The sequence below is a fragment of the Aphis gossypii genome, chromosome X (assembly GCF_020184175.1).
Source record: "Aphis gossypii isolate Hap1 chromosome X, ASM2018417v2, whole genome shotgun sequence".
NCBI lineage: Eukaryota > Metazoa > Arthropoda > Insecta > Hemiptera > Aphididae > Aphis > Aphis gossypii.
This window is the reverse complement of record NC_065533.1, coordinates 22,860,593-22,881,500: the sequence shown is the minus strand read 5'-3', so window position 1 is coordinate 22,881,500 and position 20,908 is coordinate 22,860,593. Positions and strand designations below refer to the sequence as shown.

Genomic DNA, 20,908 nt, shown 5'->3' with positions numbered 1-20,908 from the left:
TATATTTGATGAAAATTCTTTACCGAATCATGGATCATATATTTCAGATTTAAACACTCGTTTGAAAATCATCGAAGAAAATTATATTAAGAAAAATTAATTTTTTTTTTTACATAAATGTCATTTTTGTGTAAAATCAAACCTGTTACGATGTCATCCTCGATCATGGACATTCAATGCATTCTTGGAGCAAAAAATAAATAATTTATTAAAGAATTGTCTATTGTAGACACAGAAACATGGGCGACTCAGCACTGGATTTTTAAAAATTCAAAATCTATACAGGACAACAAGGGTCGAAAAACTAACAAGTGGTTAGAATGTAATTATCATCAGATATCTATAGATTATGGTGATATAGAATATGAAGAGCTAAGTAGAATATTGAATTCTTTAAAGTCTACATACATTTACATTAAAGGTGAACAGAAAAAACAACTTATCATGGAGTTTATACCTCACGTCACAATCATCAACATTGAAGACCTGGGCTGTCCTCGACTGGAACAAATTTGTGATGAAGAAAATTTACCTTGTTGTATCTTTCATAAGGACTTAAATCCTAAACAGTGTACATTCTATAAAGTATTTGCTATAAGGAAATGGTTTATAAATAATTCTTAAAAATTGTATACATTTTATTGAATAAACATGAAAATATTTTAACATTGTTTTTTTTTTTTTATTTATATGCTAACATACATTTATATATGTTAACATTTACACAGGTTTTTAAATATGTATGGGCTTCCATCAACCTGAAACAGAAAAAACATGATTATTAACAGGAAAAAAAATATTATAAGAAATCATTGTAAACTAACTTAAATATCTAACAATTATACATTATAAATATGAAAAAACTTAATTATCTATCAATTATACATTATAAAGGGGGGGGGGAAATACTGTAAGTTTATACACTAATCTAACTTAAAAACATTCTGTTAGACAGTATTTACAATAATTTCAATTTGAGTTATTTTACAATCGTTGGTGTATCCAACCGTGACATCTAAATACAAAAGTTATATACAATAATCTATCTCAAATATAACAAACTATATAACGTATAATATTTACAATAAAACTAATTAACAGAAAAAAATATACAATATATAAAAAGTAATGTTGAAGTTCTGTCTACTCATCCTCTGGTTCATCTCTCCTGTAAAATTAAGATAAAATGTTAGTAAAATAATTTTAATATGTATATATTCTAATAACTTACTCTATACTGTAATGTCCATGGGCTAGTGTGTTTATTTTATCTTCCAACACCACCCTCTTATCATCATAGTTGTTATAGGTCAGCTTCCTGGTCTTTATCGTTACTAGCTGGTGGTTGAATGACCGTATTGATACATTCTCCTTGTATGCCTCCACTCCAGCTTCACCAAACAAACACTTCCTATGATCTTCCATCGTCATGTGGTTCTTAACAACATGAGCTCTGATACCCTTCGCCTTGATCTTTTCACCACCAACTCTGTCCTCTGCTCCAGCATACACATTAAAAGCGTAGGACTTTGCCCTCAACGCACAGAACTCGGTAATCACATTCCCATCCACCTCATCAGAAAAGTACCCCGGAGACTTCTTTCTTTCTGCCACATAGCACGGATGGTCATTGGGCAGGTTGGCGGTGTCCATCCGGTCCAACAAGTTACGATTAACCGCCAAGTCCACATAAAAATTTTCAGTATCAATATGATATACTAGTGAATCTGGAAAAAAAAAATTAATATATTATATACATGAGTATAGTTTTAATATATTTACCTGTATCAGTGTACATTAATTTAATTTTGTCTCTGTAGAATTTCTTCATTACATTATAATGATAGTCGTACATCAGCGTCTTACTTATATCTAGTACTGCAAATCCTGTAAATAATAATTGTGTTAATAAATGATAAAAATGTAATTTAAAAAAAAGTATATTTACCAATATAAATAGGTTTGTCAAATCTAATAATCTTATTCTCCAGGGCGACAGCATTAAGGTTCTCATTGTAATTTGTACAGTGTTTGAACGTACACTTGTTTATAATTTTTTGCAATCTCCTTTCACATGACACCAACTCCATCTTCATCTCCTTCCTCTTCGATTGCATTGTTTTACTTGTAAAAATAAAAATGTTAGTAAAAATAGAATAAATTTAATAAATAAAGTGACATACCAAATACAGCGTTATTCATTAATTTAAAAAAGTCTTTCTCAAAATCATTCTTTGCCTTCTTCCTCATCTCGGTGTTCAACTCAATATATTTAGCCAGCCAGTCAGACTGGTTGAATTGTATTACTCTATGTACCTGTAAAAATAAGAAAATTTTTTTAAAAAATCTGTTTAAAAATCATATAAAATATAAATATTTACCTTTTCAACTATAAGTCCATTCTTAATCGCCTGCTGCAGATTTCGATAGTGTATAATATAATTATCCTTCTTTTCGAACGTTGCCATCAACTTTCTTACCTTCGAACCACTCGGCATACTGTTTTGGGGTAAGAAAGGCAGGTCGTTATGCTCGTTGTGTAGGTGTTGTGGGTACGTCACGTCCACCTCATACACACGTCCTATGGGGGAGGTGTCATCCAAATCATCTAATCCATTCAATGTAGGTTCAACCCAGTTGAACCCACCGTACGGCATGTACTGAGACATTGCCCATCCATACAAGTTGTTACCTATAAAATAAAAATAAATTAAGTTTGAAAAAATTTGTTGTAAAAATTATACTTACAGTCCTGATAAATTATCCATGATTTATCCTTCGTCTCGTTGTATCCCGGGGTCTTGACATTATTCGCCTTCGCATACCGTTTGCTCGCTTGCACTAGTCCACCACGTATACCTATAAAAATAAATAAGATTATTATATGTACATTTTTAAAAATAATATATATACTAACCATTTTCGAACATCAGCAACATGTCGTAATCATGCAATAACTGTAGCTTTTGACCGGTAAACTTAAGCATCGCGTCAAAACTCAAGCCAGGTTGTACGCGCTCATACATAGGTCGCGGAAGTTTTCAAAGACGTCCGCCAACAACAGCACATCAATCTTCAAATACAAGTCACTGTAGTCACCAAGCGTCTTACAGTCGAAGTGGTCCCAGACCTCCTTCGCGTGCTTAAACTCATTATCCTTGATCCCGGTCTCTGTCAACGTACTATAAAAATCTTGCTTCCTCGGTAAACTCATATCCTTCAGCCGCTCCCAACTATCCGTGTACTCGTACGGGTACACACCCTTACGAGTCACGAGCGGCATATCTCCGGTGACAAAATGTTTGGCTGTCTCACGGAAGTTGTCATGTTCGGGTGTAACCAAATTTTCAGCCAGGGACGACAGACTCGACGCCATAAACCGGAACGTGTCGATAAACCGAACAGTGAAGGTACTACTTATATATTTCGAGAAAGATATATATTTCTCATCGCTGTTCGGAATAACGTTGATAGTCTGAGTATCATATCCAAGTTCCGTTACAATAAGATGTGCGTCATAGTTTGATAGATTATGGAAAAAGACGGGGACAAATTTAGGTTGTTGTAACTCTAAGTTACACCTAGAGCACAAAGTCTGCCTAAATTTCCCCGTCAAATGATCGTGATCCCTAACCTTATCGCCCCCGGCTAAACAACATTTACATAAATTACACGTATTACACTCTTGATGTGTTTTTTCTTCGCCCTCACTAATTTTTATAGGAAAATTTGTCTTCATCAGTTTTTCAATTTTCTGGGCCACCTCAACTATCATCTCCACAAAATGTCTCGCCACGTCCGTTCTGTCTTCGCTGCCTCTGTAGATTACCGGCCCCGCCGGTATCTCGTACTCTTCCAATAACTCCTCCGGTACGTTGTCGCTCGCCTTCACTAAAAACCCGTAACTCATCGCTTCGTGTCTCTGTATAATTGTAGTACTCTCGCCTTTCTTTTCCTCCGTCTTCACCAACAATGCTTCGAAATCCGCATAAATAACAAAAGGGTGTCGCTGTGTCTTTTTCCACGCCCTAAACTCAATGCTATCACCCTCCTTCGGCATCTCCGGTAGAATCGGCTTGTGCGCCCCGCAAATCAATTTGTGCTGGTTTAGAGCCTCATGCCCGCTCAGCTTGTATTTTAAATTTCGGTTGTCGAAACTGGTAAAACACCTTTTACAAAACACGACACGCCCATCATGTCCGGTTTTTTGTTTACGTATGAGTCGGGAAAAATTTGAAATGTATGTATAATGCGAGTTGTCACCGTCCGTTATCAGTAACAGGTCGAAGTGATTGGATTTTTCTTCGTCAACAACACATAGCGGGTAGACCTCATACCTCGGCAATTTCGGTATTTGAAATTTTTTATCGAGGCCGTACACGTTTATGGACACGTTAATATTATTTTTTTCAAATTTCAGTATATCTGAGAGAGGTGTAGGGAAGGTGATGCAATCAAAATTATATTTATCTTCATGTTGCATGTAATTTTCTCCGACACGGCATACCGCCGTCCCCGTCACATGCCTCGCGAGAATCGCCCACTTGAAACAATACCGGTCTACGTTCTGTGGGTTTACAGTCGCCCGCTTCCTGTCGATATACACCGGTAACTCTATATACGATGATCCGCCCATCGGAGTATATTTGTACACCGCCAATAATAACCCGTCTATGGATTCTAAAGTAAAACCACTACCTCTCCCCATATATTCATCCTTCTCCTTCATCAACTTCATATACGCTATCTCTACAATCGTTCTAATATCACTGTCGGAAAAAATTTCTACCGCTGAAGTCTTGAATGCCCTGTTCTCCGATGAGTTTGGTACGTTCGGACGGTTATAGGTCGCCTCAAGTTTCAAATTAAATTTAATCGCATGTTTTTGTACGTACGTTTTCAATAAATTTATTAGCTCAGGTATAAGTGGACGGAGAAAGTCTGAATAAATTTTTGTATTGGTGATATTTTTAGCGTAGTACCACACGATCTTCCTATTTGCGGACGACGACATTTCATTAAACCCGGGGGATTTAACGAGATCCATACGCGCCTTTTTTGCCCTAGCAGCTGAGGTGGTGTTGGCAACAGAAACGCGTTTACCATTTACAGCAGAAGTGTAAGATTCTTTAACGAAAAAAAAAAAAAAAAAAAAAAAAAGCCATAATTAATATCTACTGCGTTAAATTTAATGTTGAATCTATTAAATTTCTAATTAACATCGCGTCTGATAAATAAAATCTACTGATGTATTTATTTAAAAAATTATTACAAGTGATGAATATAACTATCGGACTTATAATTTAATAAAACTAATTTAACGACACGTAATTTTAAAAATTTATTTTAAATCTTACGATATTTCTTAAAAAAAATCTACGGAGGAAAAATCAGCGGGTCTCTTAAAAATCTAATAAATTCGGATAAATTAAATAAAACTAACCTGTATCGGCGTCTAGCATTTCATATGCATCCATTGCGAACATACATATGTCATCTTCGGATAACACGCGCGATCCGCCAGTCGGGACATCTTCGGATAACACGCGCGATCCACCAGCCGGGACATCCGGTACAAAAATTTGAGGCGCTATTTGAATCTGCGGGGTGGTAGGAGGCGCGAACTGTATCACGCTTGGTCGTGTTTGCTGATTGATGATCGGAGCAGCAGGCAATGGTCTCAAGTGAGCCGGAACGTTAATGATACCTTAGAAAAAATAATAGTTACAAATTAGTATTGAATAAATAAGATACAGTTTAAACTTTTATTACATACCATGAGCGTTCTTCAAATGTTTGTTGAGGCTGGTCTTGAAAGAAAATGTTGATGGACATACGGTGCATGGAATACGCACACCGGTATGCTTCTTTTGGTGCACAGTTAAATTATGTTTTGCGGTGAAAACCGAGGGGCACTGATCGCATTTAAACATGTTTAAAATGTTTAAGATAAAACGGATGAAAATAAAGTGTTTAAACACTTGGAAAATTAACACTGAGAAAAATTGTTAACACTGTTGTGTAAGGACTGTGAAAACACGGAGAGAGCAAAGGCAAAGTAAACGCTATAAATGTCTAGAACAGACTGATTATACATCGGTCGACAACGGGGCAAGTGTCTTAGCATTTGCGGTGATGAAGACAAATTAAACTAGGGCTAGGTAAAATATTAATTGGGTATTTACCATGATAATTGTGTACATCGCTATAGATTTTTAATTATTTTGGGTATCAATGTATTGGACAGAGTTTTATTACCGATTCTGGAAACTGACCTGCGCGTGTCGAACATAATAGAACGAAAGACCGGCTGGGACAGGTCATTCCGTTAACAATAGAACATGTTACATAACGCATACCGTGCCGTCGTGTTGTTTACGCAGCATTTGACAAAAATTATGATTATTATATTATTTCGAGCTAACTTTTATAAAAATAGTTGTTATTATCGACATATACCGCTTTGAGATTATAAAGAATTATAAAATTTGTTTGAATATATTTATTGATGGGAAATATTATTTAATTAAATTACATTAAATAGATACGTTAAAATTATGATAAATTAAAATAATAAAAACTGTTGAAATACTACCACATTTCAGATCTACTTGATCCGAATCCCGCATTACGTGCATTTTCAACAGCTAACATATTTTTTGCGTCGTGTATAATATCTAATTCATCTAAAAATTTATTTTTTTTATATTTTTCATTAATTTTTTTTACAATTAAATTATTTTTACTTATAACACAATTTAAATCGACGTCTTTACATTTTAATTCTAATATCTTAAAAATTAAATTACACCAATAATTTGAGCTATCTGGATTTGTTCGAAGAGTGATACTTTTTTGACTAATTTTTTTTTTCCAAAAATCATGTCCTCTGTCACATTGTATCTGATATACGGTTTCAAATAGCTCGCGTAGCAATACCTCGAAATCATATCCAGAAAATGTAGCGAGCTCGTCTATTAACCATATTAATTTAGTCTTATTAAATTTCCTACTTATAATTGAAAACCACTTTGAATTATTAACTAAATGATAATTTTTACAAAACTCTCCTTTTTTTATTCGACATTCATTGCATAAAAATGAAATCGAGCATTCCACACCACAGGAATAAGTTGGCTACATTATACCGCGCCTATGTAGAGTTTCAAAAATCTTACTACGGCCATGACGAAGTGACACCTCTACTGAACCGATCAGATTTCAAAAATCTGTGTCCGATTATAGTTGTTGATATGAGCAAGCAGAACGATAATGTAAAAATGTCAACTGTCGACCTAAGGATTGAACTAGAAGCAGACGAAGCGTTTCCAGCTTCCACTTCAGCATATTGTTTAATATTACACGACCAAATTATAACTTACAATCCGTTTAACGGAGAAGTAAGAACCTTGTAAATATTGTAAAACTTAATATTAATAAATGAAAATACTTTTTTTATATACATGTCTTTTTATTTTACACAATACATATCTGAAATTAAAATAGTTTACGTTTTGGTACAAAATACATTTCCGATACGGCTGAATCGAAGTTGTACGTTTTCGATAATGATCGCGAGTTGAAATGTAACGGCCCATCGTTTTCATCGACTGCTCTGCTCGGCGATTGCATTGTGAAATTCGGTGGTGGTGATGTCGGTGGTGGTGTTGACATCGGTGTAGGTGGTGACATTGGTGTTGGTGACGACATTGGCGAAATGACCGTCGTTTCATTGGAATACTAAAATTTAAAAAAAATATTTTATAATTGTTGTTTAAGGAATAATAATATATTTTTTAATTACCTCATGCGAGATGTTCTGGTGTAACAATGATTCAGCTAACTGTTCAGCTGCACACATCTGTATTTGATTGGAGAAATTTGGAACGGACTTAACGACTCGATCGTCTTGTATGTTCTTAATGAAAACTACCATCTCATCAACAGTTTTCGGCGGTGATATATGCTGCCTTCATTTCTTGTCGAGGTACTCGACAATTTCTTCATATTGTTTTATAATCAATAGAGCGGTGAATACTTCTTTTCGCACGATGCTCTCGAAAATAGAACATTCGAGATATTGAAGTCGAAGAAGGTCGCCCCGATTCAACAGTACTCTACATCCATCGCGATTTTTTGTTTCGATCACCAACACATTTTCTCCGCTGTACATCATACTCGATAGTTTCATTTTTTCGTCTTCATAAAATATAACTCGCTTATATTTTTGTGGTGTGTCTGATATGAACGACAAGATATGCCCCATGAACCCGAATATTTTTTTCATAAAATCTGTAGTAATATGCACGTACCGCGATGAAGTTAATAAATGAACAACGACTTGTAATTTTTCACTCGGGTCAAAACCAATATGTACAAACTTACGGGATGCAAAGTCTAGTGTGTAGCTAGTAGATTCGATGAGTTCAGCTGGTGGTGTCGGTGGCACATAAGTAAAGGTCTTCTTTTTATACAAGGCAGAGTTGTCAGCGATTGATCCAGCCATCACTTATAAAAATATTTAACACTGAAAAAATATAAAAACTGCGAGAGAACGGTTGAGACGTGAGAAACAGTATAAGGCTGAGGACAGACTGAATGATTGTCTGCTCTTGTAGAGCCAAGCATATGTGCATTTCAGACAATAATAGGTAGGGGTACATTCCTTAATGACAAAGGATGGACGTGTGACTCATAATTCGGGGCTTAAATACATATCTTATAGATGTAAATAACAATAGACTGCTCGGACATGTCGATGCATGTCGATGTACTGAAATAAATTCCTCATATTTCTACTCGGACCTGTCGATTACAATAAAATACTTTATATATAACAGTTTTAACAAAAATTATCAATGGAGTTAGAGTTGAAGTGGGGAATATATGTTTGGTTACGTTTGTACATATCCCGGTTCGATTCTAACACCAGATTATTATTATTTTTTGCATTATTTAATGAAAAACGTTATTAAAGACGTTGATAATGTAACTGGTGACTGAAATATGTATATGTACAACAATATGATAAAATAGTTCTTCTGCGCATGTGCATGATGACTCGAATATAAATGTACAATAATATGGTGCGTGTACAATAATATGGTGCATGTACAATAAAATGATAAGCGTAATTGATAACATGATAACCATGACGGCGGCGAAAAATACGTCATGTACGTGTGGGAGCGGGTGGCGGCGGCAAAAATACGTCATGTACGTGTAGGAGCGGGTGGCGGTAGGGGGGTGTGGCTCAGCAAAAATACGTCATACACGTAGTGGAGCGGGTGGCGGTAGGGGGGCGTGGCTCAGCGGCTCAAGGCTCAAGGGCTCAAGGGCTCATACATCAGAACTGTCCAAATCAAACTACTTTGGACTTCAAATTCTGTAATTTGTTTGTACTTCGCAATTTAACATACGCTTCAATTTGAACTTCTTTCAACACATCAATAAATTGAAAAATGTTCGGATTTGCCGAATAGAAACAACTGTTGAACTTGCTGTGAAATGATTCACAGCAATTAGTTGTTCGTTCTATACTACTTGTATATTCAGCCCACATTGTTGGTGGAAATAAACAATCTTTATCAATATAATTTTCTAAGATATAATCAAAAAAATCTTCCAGCTTTTCATTGATAGGTTTTAATGACATCAACTCATTTATGTAGCAATCGCTAATTTCTTGGGGCGATAATAAGGATAAGCCAAAAAACAGTTTCTCGAAAAAGAGATTTACCTATAAAATCTCTACGTGGGAATCGATCTTGTCCAGTTCTCCTGGTGTCTTCGATATTGACGTCGTGTGCCTTGAAGCGTTGAGGTTGGCGATGTATTTTTTTACTTTAAACTTGTATAATGTGTTGGTGAGATTTTACACTGCCAGGATGCTGTGTGGGCGTTGTGGTTTTTATACACGTTCTCCCCACCACATCAGGTCATATGGCGCGGTCGCGTATTCGGGTCGCTTATGTGACCCGCGTGTTTGTTGCCGGTGTATCCGAATTCGTTCCCAAACGTCCGAATCGGTTCCCGGGTAGTTACGAAAGGTATATCCGAATTGGTTCCCGCGAAAAAGCATTTTCAATTTTACTTCCCATTTTATACAGACTTAGGACTATCTATAAATTATGCAGGTATAGTTAAAATTGTGGCTTTTGTCACGAATGTCATTAAAAAAAATGAAAAATAATACATAATATAATAATAATAATACAGTTTTTCAACTCGTAAATTTTTCTTTTTTTTTATAAGTATAATAGTTAGGTATATATTAATGTATTACTAAGGTAAAAATTTGCATAAATTATAATTTAGTAATTGCATTACTTTTGTGTTTGTACATTTCTATTTTTATAAATGTTTCCTTATTTTTGGACTTCAAATTCTGTAATTTGTTTGTACTTCGCAATTTAACATACGCTTCAATTTGAACTTCTTTCAACACATCAATAAATTGAAAAATGTTCGGATTTGCCGAATAGAAACAACTGTTGAACTTGCTGTGAAATGATTCACAGCAATTAGTTGTTCGTTCTATACTACTTGTATATTCAGCCCACATTGTTGGTGGAAATAAACAATCTTTATCAATATAATTTTCTAGGATATAATCAAAAAAATCTTCCAGCTTTTCATTGATAGGTTTTAATGACATCAACTCATTTATGTAGCAATCGCTAATATCTTGGGGCGATAATAAGGATAAGCCAAAAAACAGTTTCTCGAAAAAGAGATATACCTATAAAATCTCTATGTGGGAATCGATCTTGTCCAGTTCTCCTGGTGTCTTCGATATTGACGTCGTGTGTCTTGAAGCGTTGAGGTTGGCGATGTATTTTTTTACTTTAAACTTGTATAATGTGTTGGTGAGATTTTACACTGCCAGGATGCTGTGTGGGCGTTGTGGTTTTTATACACGTTCTCCCCACCACATCAGGTCATATGGCGCGGTCGCGTATTCGGGTCGCTTATGTGAACCGCGTGTTTGTTGCCGGTGTATCCGAATTCGTTCCCAAACGTCCGAATCGGTTCCCGGGTAGTTACGAAAGGTATATCCGAATTGGTTCCCAGGAAAAAGAATTTTCAATTTTACTTCCCATTTTATACAGACTTAGGACTATCTATAAATTATGCAGGTATAGTTAAAATTGTGGCTTTTGTCACGAATGTCATTAAAAAAAATGAAAAATAATACATAATATAATAATAATAATACAGTTTTTCAACTCGTAAATTTTTCTTTTTTTTTATAAGTATAATAGTTAGGTATATATTAATGTATTACTAAGGTAAAAATTTGCATAAATTATAATTTAGTAATTGCATTACTTTTGTGTTTGTACATTTCTATTTTTATAAATGTTTCCTTATTTTTGGACTTCAAATTCTGTAATTTGTTTGTACTTCGCAGTGTCCCCCTGGGAGAGGATTCATATTCATTAACATCTTTAATTGACAATTTTTGTAAAATGTCTTCTAATGATGGATCTGAAGATGAATCACTGTCCTTGAAGTCCCTGAGGTATTGCAGAAGTTTTTCATATTGTAGTGTACGAAATTTTTCTTGTGATCGGATTACTTATGTCTTCTATTAGCGGAGTCTCAGCTCGGGGCCCCGGGTACGCTAAGCCCGTAACACTCGGTGTTAAGTGACACGCAGTGTCCCCCTGGGAGAGGATTCATATTCATTAACATCTTTAATTGACAATTTTTGTAAAATGTCTTCTAATGACGGGTCTGAAGATGAATCAATGTCCTTGAAGTCCCTGAGGTATTGCAGAAGTTTTTCATATTGTAGTGTACGAAATTTTTCTTGTGATCGGATTACTTATGTCTTCTATTAGCGGAGTCTATTTACAGATTTCATTCATTGGCGGATATGGTTTGTTGAAGTGACGCTTTTTCATTTGTTTGTCTTTATCAGTTCTGTGACAAGTGTGTATATAAGTGTTTAAAATCAGAAAAATCATACGGTATGTTAGGTTTAATGTGGATAAAAATGAAAAAGACTTTTACAGAGAAAATATTATGTTATTTTTACCATGGCTCGATGAAAAAACAGATTTGTTAGATATGAACTGTAAACAAGTGTATGAGACAAACATTGATCAAATAAAAAAGTTGTACCAACAGTTCAATAAAGTAGAAGAAAACCAATTACACGATAATGAAATCCAAATAGAAGTGGAACAAGGCCGTAACAACAATCAGCTTGTAGACGATGAAGATTGGGTACCAGACGATGTACTAATAACCGATGTTGGAGATTATGTTGAAAATACAAATACATCAGTTGTAGATTCACCTAAAGATGGTGGTAAGATAATAGTGCACCTCACAGACAATGAACAGTTTAAAGACTTAATTGGATGTCTAAACGACGGTCAACGCCAACTCTTATATCATACAACAAATGTGATAAGAAGTCAATTGTGGGGAAAAGGTCATCCTGCGATGAAGGTATTTGTCATTGGACCAGCGAAGTTGAAAAGTCAATGCTTATACGAGCATAAGCACAATCTGTATTTCGGATAGCAAATCTTAGACCAGATATAGATGATCTGTCACTTCCTCCCGTATTGCTGACAGCACCAACAGGTAAAGCAGCTTATGGAATAAAAGGATTAACACTTCATTCCAAGTTCAAACTACCATTGAATCAATTTGCCGGATTGTTACCAAAGTTAAGTTCAGATATTTCAAATACACTACGTTGTCAGTTTGCCAATGTAAAGCTTTTGATAATTGATGAAATTTTCATGGTTGTCATAAAAACACTGGGATACATTGATCAACGATTGAGGTCTATATTAAGAATAAATAAACCATTTGGCGACATAAATATAAAAGTGTTTGGCAATTTCTTTCAATTAGCACTGGTATTGGTAACACCATTACACGATAGTTTTGAAGAAATATTGTCTAAATTTCCACGTGCTGTAGAAATTTTATCGATAAAATCTATTTGGGAAACATTCAAGTTTTATGAGTTAACTGAAATAATACACACACTTAAAAGATCCTGCGAGCGACAACTGTGCCGTTTCATTTTTTTAAACGAAATTTAATCAGTGTTCAGCCATTTCTTCTTGAGTATTTAAAATAATTCTTTCTCTCCTTATTACATCGACTGCGTTTTCAGACAGCTACGGATAAGGTAAGGTGCATGCGCATCGATATTTATATAGTCATAATTTTATACAGGTATCATATTTTATTTATTAATTTATTAGATTTTAATAAATTAATAATTCATCTAATATTTTATCAACGGTATACTTGATCGTTCTCGAATCACGACCTCGAGAACCCTCCGACCATCAGGAGGAAGGTAATCGCGCAAATTTAAAATAATAAGTCTCAAGTTAAGATAACTAGAAATATCTAATAACTTATAAAGTTATAAATAAATTTGAAGCATTCCTTCAAGGCTAGTTGCAATTGCGTTTGCCTTACAATTTATTTAGACCACTTAATCCCATACACACATACATAAATAATACATTACATTATATTTTACAATAAAAAATAATAAATTATTATTATTATATTATTTTTTTAGTTTTCAGACTAAAAGAGTATTCAACTCTTTAAAAAACACCAATTCTAATGGCCCGGACGGGATTTCAGCACGTTTACTTTTTAATTGTCAAGATTCTATTGTTTACCCTTTATTTCTACTCTTTAGGCTATCTCTTGATGAAGGTATCTTTCCAGCTGCGTGGAAAACATGTTCTGTCACCCCTGTTTTTAAATCTGGAGACCCCTCGCTTGTTTCTAATTACAGACCTATTTCCATTCTACTTCACATTTCTAAACTATTTGAGTCCATTGTCAACTCCTCAATCAAAAGAAGTCTTAACCATATTCTCATGGATGAGCAGTGGGAAATCTACTGTCACTTGCAGCCTATCTTTCACATCATACATATTAAAAAGCTTTGAATCTGATTGTCAAGTTGATGCTGTGTTCATGGACTTTAATAAAGCCTTCGACACAGTCATTCATAGCCACCTTATCTCTGAATTTGATTCGCTTGGTATCGGTAGTCCTTTACTATCGTGGCTCCTATCTTGTTTAAGTCAAAGAAAGCAATTTGTTAGAGTACACGGCGTTGTCTCTGACTTATTTATAGCTCCCTCAGGGGTCCCCCAAGGAGGGCATCTCAGTCCTCTTTTATTCATCCTTTTCGTTAACTCAATTAGCAGGTACATTTCTTCCTCTAGAGTTCTTCTATTTTCCGATGATATTAAAATGTTTTTAAAAAATTACATCTCCGGCTGACTGCCTCCAACTGCAATCAGATCTCAATACTTTTTCGCTCTGGGCCCAGCATATTGGCCTAACACACAACCTCAACAAGTGTCATGTTATGTCATTTCATAGGAAACGAAGTTGTATAATCCATCCTTATTCTCTTAATGGTTCCACTCTCGAACGTGTTTCCACTGTCAAAGATCTCGGATTCTATCTAACTTCTTCTCTTTCTTTTGAACATCATATTAATGTTACTGTTGGTAGAGCGTTAAAAATTCTAGGGTTCTTAAAGCGCAACACTAGCCTTTTCACGTCCGCTACATGTCTTCGTTCCCTCTATATTTTCCTTGTTCGCTCTGTCTTAGAATATGGTTCAGTTGTATGGTACCCATATCTAGCTAAGGACCAACTACGTTTAGAACGAGTTCAAAACCGCTTCCTTTCCTATGCCGCGTTTATACTCAAAATTGATCACCCACCCCCATGATTATCAATCAGTTAGAACTTCCTTAAATATACCTACTCTTGCTTCTCGACGTGTGGATGCTGACCTCTCCTTCATCGACTCTCTCCTTAACGGCTCAATAGATGCCCCAGACCTTCTGTCCTCTATCTCTTTTCGCGTTAGTGTACATTTCACTAGAAATCACTCTCTATATTTTGTCTCCTCTCATCGTACTAATTACTCCCATAATAATCCATTAGATAGAATGCTCCGCCTACTTAATAGCTTCTGATCTGTAGCTGACTATATTGTTATTTATTGCTGTATGTTTTCGTCTTTAGTTTTATTTTACTTTAGTTTGTGCTCTATATAATTTAAACACTGTTTAGTATAAGTTTAAACTTAAGTCTATAATTATAATTACTGTTTTTAATGTATATTATTTCATTACTATCATTTCTTGTTAACTTACTATTATTACAATGTACATATAAATTGCCGTTTGGCGTTAAATAAATAAATAAATATACAAGTGCGCATTGTAAAACCTCACCGACATAATATACAAGTGACCAGTGTGAAACCTCACAACCACAACATACAAGTTTAAAGTAAAAGAAAACATCGCCAACATCAATGACTCAAGAAATACGACATCAATACCGAAGACACCAGGAGGATTAGACAAGATCGATCCCCACATAGAAATACAATAGGTATATCTCTTTTTCGAGAAACTTCTTAGCGTTACTTTGGTTCACCATTTTCTGGGTACAATCCTATATTGGTATATTTGCTTAATTGTTAAAAGACTAAAAATACCTATATTATCATTTGCACTGCCTAATATCCAATAATATTTATCCTAAAGTCTATATACAAATGTCAACCTTTATTCAACCTTTTCCAATTAGTAAAAGTAAAAAACGTAAAATGTGAAAAGTAAAAATGAACATTATGGTTTCAAGTCAATATAAAGTATAATACAATAATAACAAAATTATAATATTATGTTTATTAAAAAAAAATTATTTTTGTGAAACGTGTTTAAAGTATTCAGTGTACTATTTATATTGGATCATATTTATTATATACACAGATACAAATGCAGACATAGTACCTACATAGAACACTGCATGAGTTCTGTGATAGAGGTACCAAACTATTAATCCACAGTTTACCAACACAGTCTTCATTATCTTCATGCGTACGATTCATTCACAAGGTGTTAATATGATGAGTGAACATAGTCAAACAGAAGAAATTCCAGAAGAGATAATTGGAGCAACTGATGAAAATGGCCAACAAATAAATTTTATAAAGTACATAGGAGAAAAAGATCATTACAAACCAACAGATAATTGGAGGCTAGGTTCGATTTACATCATATTACCTTACTACCATTATCAGTTAATATATATTTATTGGCGTACAAAACAGCACCACGCGAGTAACGGGACTATTTTTTCACCGGATGATAACTGCTAGACTCTCTCAAAGCAATCGACTTTAAGTATTTTTACGAACAAGCCTACACCAGAGGTTCGACATCCGGAAGTTTGACAATCCGCCATACTGACATAGGCGAATTCCACTTTCGGACATCGATTTACATCATATGATGACTGATAGCTAGACATTCAACTAGGTACCATTTTCTCTAAATATATTTTTTTATACCTATACAAAAAGAACCAGGAATGCAATGCGACACGGTATTACACCAGTTTAAGACTCATAGCTATACACTCAATTACCATTTTTCGTATTAATTTGCTCAAATTTAGTATTTTTCCTACTTTTTTGGTGCATGATTTCTTTTCTAGACACCTGATTACCATGTCCGGCCAAATTCATAGTAAAACGATTTTTACCTGACCCCCTCGAAGACGCCGAAGTAGGCTTTCACAATCCTAGAAATTAAGGCATACCTAGTAATTAATAAAATATGTATTTATCTTATTTATCAGACAACTATTGCCATATCAATATTGAACTACTTACTTAAAAATTTCTCTGAAACAAATGTCGATGATCGTTCCGACCCACTTGCTGTAATCGTAGTGACCACGAAACAGTGGTTGGCCACATACATAATGTTATACGTCGATTAAGTAGAAATACTTCAATAAAATGTTGAAAATACCAATACATCAGATGTAGAATCACTTAAAGATGGTGGTAAGATAATAGTGCACCTGACAGACAATGAACAGTTTAAAGACTTAATTGGATGTCTAAACGATGGTCAACGCCAACTCTTATATCATACAACAAATGTGATAAGAAGTCAATTGTGGGGAAAAGGTCATCCTGCGATGAAGGTATTTGTCATTGGACCAGCGAAGTTGAAAAGTCAATGCTTATACGAGCATAAGCACAATCTGTATTTCGGATAGCAAATCTTAGACCAGATATAGATGATCTGTCACTTCCTCCCGTATTGCTGACAGCACCAACAGGTAAAGCAGCTTATGGAATAAAAGGATTAACACTTCATTCCAAGTTCAAGCTACCATTGAATCAATTTGCCGGATTGTTACCAAAGTTAAGTTCAGATATTTCAAATACACTACGTTGTCAGTTTGCCAATGTAAAGCTTTTGATAATTTATGAAATTTTCATGGTTGTCATAAAAACACTGGGATACATTGATCAACGATTGAGGTCTATATTAAGAATAAATAAACCATTTGGCGACATAAATATAAAAGTGTTTGGCAATTTCTTTCAATTAGCACTGGTATTGGTAACACCATTACACGATAGTTTTGAAGAAATATTGTCTAAATTTCCAAATGCTGTAGAAAAAATATCGATTAAATCTATATGGGAAACATTCAAATTTTATGAGTTGACTGAAATAATGTGCCAAAAAGATGACAAACAATTTGCAATAATGTTAACAAAGTTGGCCAGAGGACAGTTGGAGGAAGGTGATTTATAATATTTCCAAAATCCTATAACCCACCTAGACATAACTTTTTAACCACAAGTAATGCATCTTTGGGCTACAAATAACGAAGTCGACGAAATGAATAGGAGAGTGCTTAAATCTATAAATCAAGTTAGTTTAATATCCGAAGCCATTGATACGTCTGCGAAACGATCGGATATTGAATCTGCCAAGAAATTGCCACGACAAAAGACTATAGGTTTAGCTTTAAGGTTAGTTTTAAAAGAAACAGCTAAATACATGATGATAGCAAACATTTCAACCGAAGACGGCATAGTAAACGGTGCAATCAGAGAACTCATGCAAATAAACAAAGGACAGACTGCAGGAGGTAGAGAAGTTGCAAAAAGAATTTGGATCAAGTTTGATGAGGCAGATGTGGAGTCAATAACCAGACAGAAGATAAAAAAACAAACTAAAACTCGAAGGCAAACACACAGATGATATGTGCAAGTGGACACCGATTGAAATTATAAAATTAGAATTTCAACTTGGTAATGCAGAGCACCATAAAGTAACTAGAATGCAATTGCCCTTAGTGGAAGCTTTGGCATTGACGGTACACAAAAGTCAAGGTGCCACATATTAATCTGTAACATTTCATATACCTCAAAAATTCTCGAGAAGCAATATGTTATATGTAGGATGTAGTCGAGCAACTTCGGCTCAAAGTTTGCGTACAGACTAATTTTCTGCAAAGCCACCAAAACCTTCTGCAAAAGTTGAACATGAAATGTACAGACTCAGGACACCAAGTTGTGCTCTTATTCCACGCTTTTCTAGAATTATGACACACAACGTGCCACTCTCCTTGCATGTCCCACAATATAAGGTCATTAAGAAAATATGAAGCACACATTAATGCGGATATCGTTCTTTTACAATCTAAAATAATGTTTTGTAACTCGTGATTGGATAACTTCCACTGCTTTGCAAATAATCGTATTTGACGAAACAGATGACATGTTACAAATAGGATTGAAACCAGAAATTGGATTTACACTAAACAATAATACTATGGTAACGACGGTAAATATAATTCTTATTTATTTGATCTCATAATAAGTACAAGTTAAACGAAATCGCGAGTTCGATGGGTCAACCGAAGCAGAAGAGTAGTAATGTATTCTGCGTTTAACCTTCAATGTTTCATAATGTCAAAAATCTGATCGATTGTAACACATTCTTTATCGATAGCAATGATTATGTACATATTTGCATAGATCCGGAATATTAGTTTAATTGTGTTGTTAGTACTACACGTAACTTTTAGAGCGTGAAAATGAGTGTGGAATTGTATCACTCTTTAAATGCAGTCTTTACAACATAAACTATTTACTTCCATCGCACTTACGGTTAAATGAGTTTAAATTTATGTCAATAGAGCAAAAATATTATTGTAAGAAAAATTTCTGGATAATATTGTTGTAATATTCAACTCTTAGCTTCAAATCAACATATTTTATACTACACAGATACAAATACAGACGGTAGCGTGTCATGTGTTCGAAAATCATGTGTTCGAATGCCATATGTTCGAACGTTTACTGTACGAAAGATTGTCTGTACGAAAGATTATCTGTTCGAAAGATTATATGTTCGAAAGGACCGAAAGGTAGTAGGTCCGAAATTATCGATAAATGAAACTAAACAAAAATAACATTAATCGTGTTTCATTATATTGGATTTCACACAATCTTATCTTTATTGATTTTATGTGGAGAAAGCATTATAGATATTATTAAAAGTTGTTTTTTTTTGTCATCTATCAGTACAGTTTGATACATCATTACAAAAGTATCGAACACAATTTCGTTTGAACGTTGTTTTTATATAATTTGTGTAACATCAACATGTTTTGACGAAACATCCGTGTGTCCGTACATAATATCCGTCTATAGTTATCATATACAGTTATACAAAGTCACAATGAGCGAGAATGTATCATTCATGTTGAGTGAAAAAGGCAAACAACTGCTAGTTTTGAATAATTTTAAATTTTTTAAACATCATACATCTAAAAAAAATGAAATAACGTGGCGTTGTGTTCTAAATAAGTGTAGTGCAAAAGTGTATACTTTGGGTCAAAATGCCCAATTAATAAATACAGATAAATCCTGTTTTGATCACAGTCATACAAGTGATGGCACTTTAAATCGGCAAAAAATAAGTAATGCTTGCAAAAGAAAAGCTGTAGACTCTATCGTTGAAAAACCGTCAAAAATAATACGAAAAGAAGTATCTAATTATGCTAACGAAGGAGATTTGATTGCACCCGACTTAAAACTCATAGCAAGGAATATACATAATGCAAGGATGCATTGTTTCCCCAAACTGCCAACATCAAGAAAAGAAATTCACGAAACATTAACTTTATTAGACATAAAAACAAATAGAGGTGAGTTATTTTTATATGCAAATGATGCGCTAAATGAAATAGTTATTTTTTCATGTAAAACAAACATAGACTTTTTAAAAGAATTAGATGTTTTATATATGGATGGTACTTTTAACTATAGTGATAAATATTATACGCAACTATACACGATTCATGGCATTAAAAATGGAGTATACATTCCGTTAATGTTTTGTTTATTGCCAAATAAAGAAAAAAAGACTTACATTGCATTATTGAAAACAATAAAAATAGCTGGAGTAATACCTAAAAAAATTATTTTAGATTTTGAAATAGCAATGCATCAAGCAGTTTTTGAAATTTTTCCGGAGACAGAGGTGTTTGGATGTCGTTTTCATTTGGGCCAAGCTTGGTACCGTAAAATTCAAAATTTAGGTTACGCACCACAATTTAATTCTGCAAATGACGATGTAGGAAAATGGTTGGTACATATTTTTGGACTTCCTTTTCTCAAGCCAGAGGAAGTGGCAGAATGTTTTACAGAATATTTTATGGCAGACAACCCTGAAAATGCAGCTATAACCGATTTTTGTGATTATTTGATAGACAATTATATATCAAATGAATCAATCTTTCCTCCGAAAATGTGGGCGCGGCAAAGTTCTGATAGAGTCCATACGACAAACGCTTGTGAAAGTTTTCATTCAGATTTTAACTCTAATTTTTATCACCAACATCCAAATATTTTTAAAATTATTGAAATTCTCAAACTTTTTCAAGTAAATACGTATATAAAAATAAGAACTACAATTAAGAACAAAAATCCAAAAATCAGTAAAAAATACGCCAAAAAAGAAGATTTTATAAATGAAAAAATATTATATGAAAGACT

The 20,908-nt window shown here is 34.3% G+C and overlaps 2 protein-coding genes and 1 pseudogene across 2 annotated transcripts; all 3 read right to left on the bottom strand.

Annotated features, from left to right (window-relative positions):
- Nucleotides 1-452: 452 nt before the first annotated feature.
- Nucleotides 453-2,948, bottom strand: LOC126552021 (uncharacterized). The gene is made up of 8 exons (XM_050206497.1): nt 2,918-2,948; nt 2,749-2,859; nt 2,382-2,692; nt 2,180-2,316; nt 1,949-2,124; nt 1,783-1,887; nt 1,232-1,727; nt 453-1,168 (listed from the first exon to the last, which is right to left on the bottom strand). The coding sequence occupies exons 1-8, from the start codon at nt 2,937-2,939 to the stop codon at nt 1,144-1,146; spliced, it is 1,383 nt and encodes a 460-aa protein (XP_050062454.1). The 5' UTR covers nt 2,940-2,948; the 3' UTR covers nt 453-1,143.
- A 1,461-nt stretch (nt 2,949-4,409) lies between these two features.
- LOC126552426 (uncharacterized) lies at nt 4,410-6,604 on the bottom strand. The gene is given in 4 exon segments (XM_050207125.1): nt 4,410-4,460; nt 4,463-5,127; nt 5,444-5,707; nt 5,777-6,604. Coding segments are annotated over 4 exon segments (1,137 nt in total). The 5' UTR covers nt 5,934-6,604.
- Nucleotides 6,605-6,675: 71 nt separating this feature from the next.
- LOC126552020 (uncharacterized) lies at nt 6,676-10,257 on the bottom strand (annotated as a pseudogene).
- Nucleotides 10,258-20,908: the final 10,651 nt, after the last annotated feature.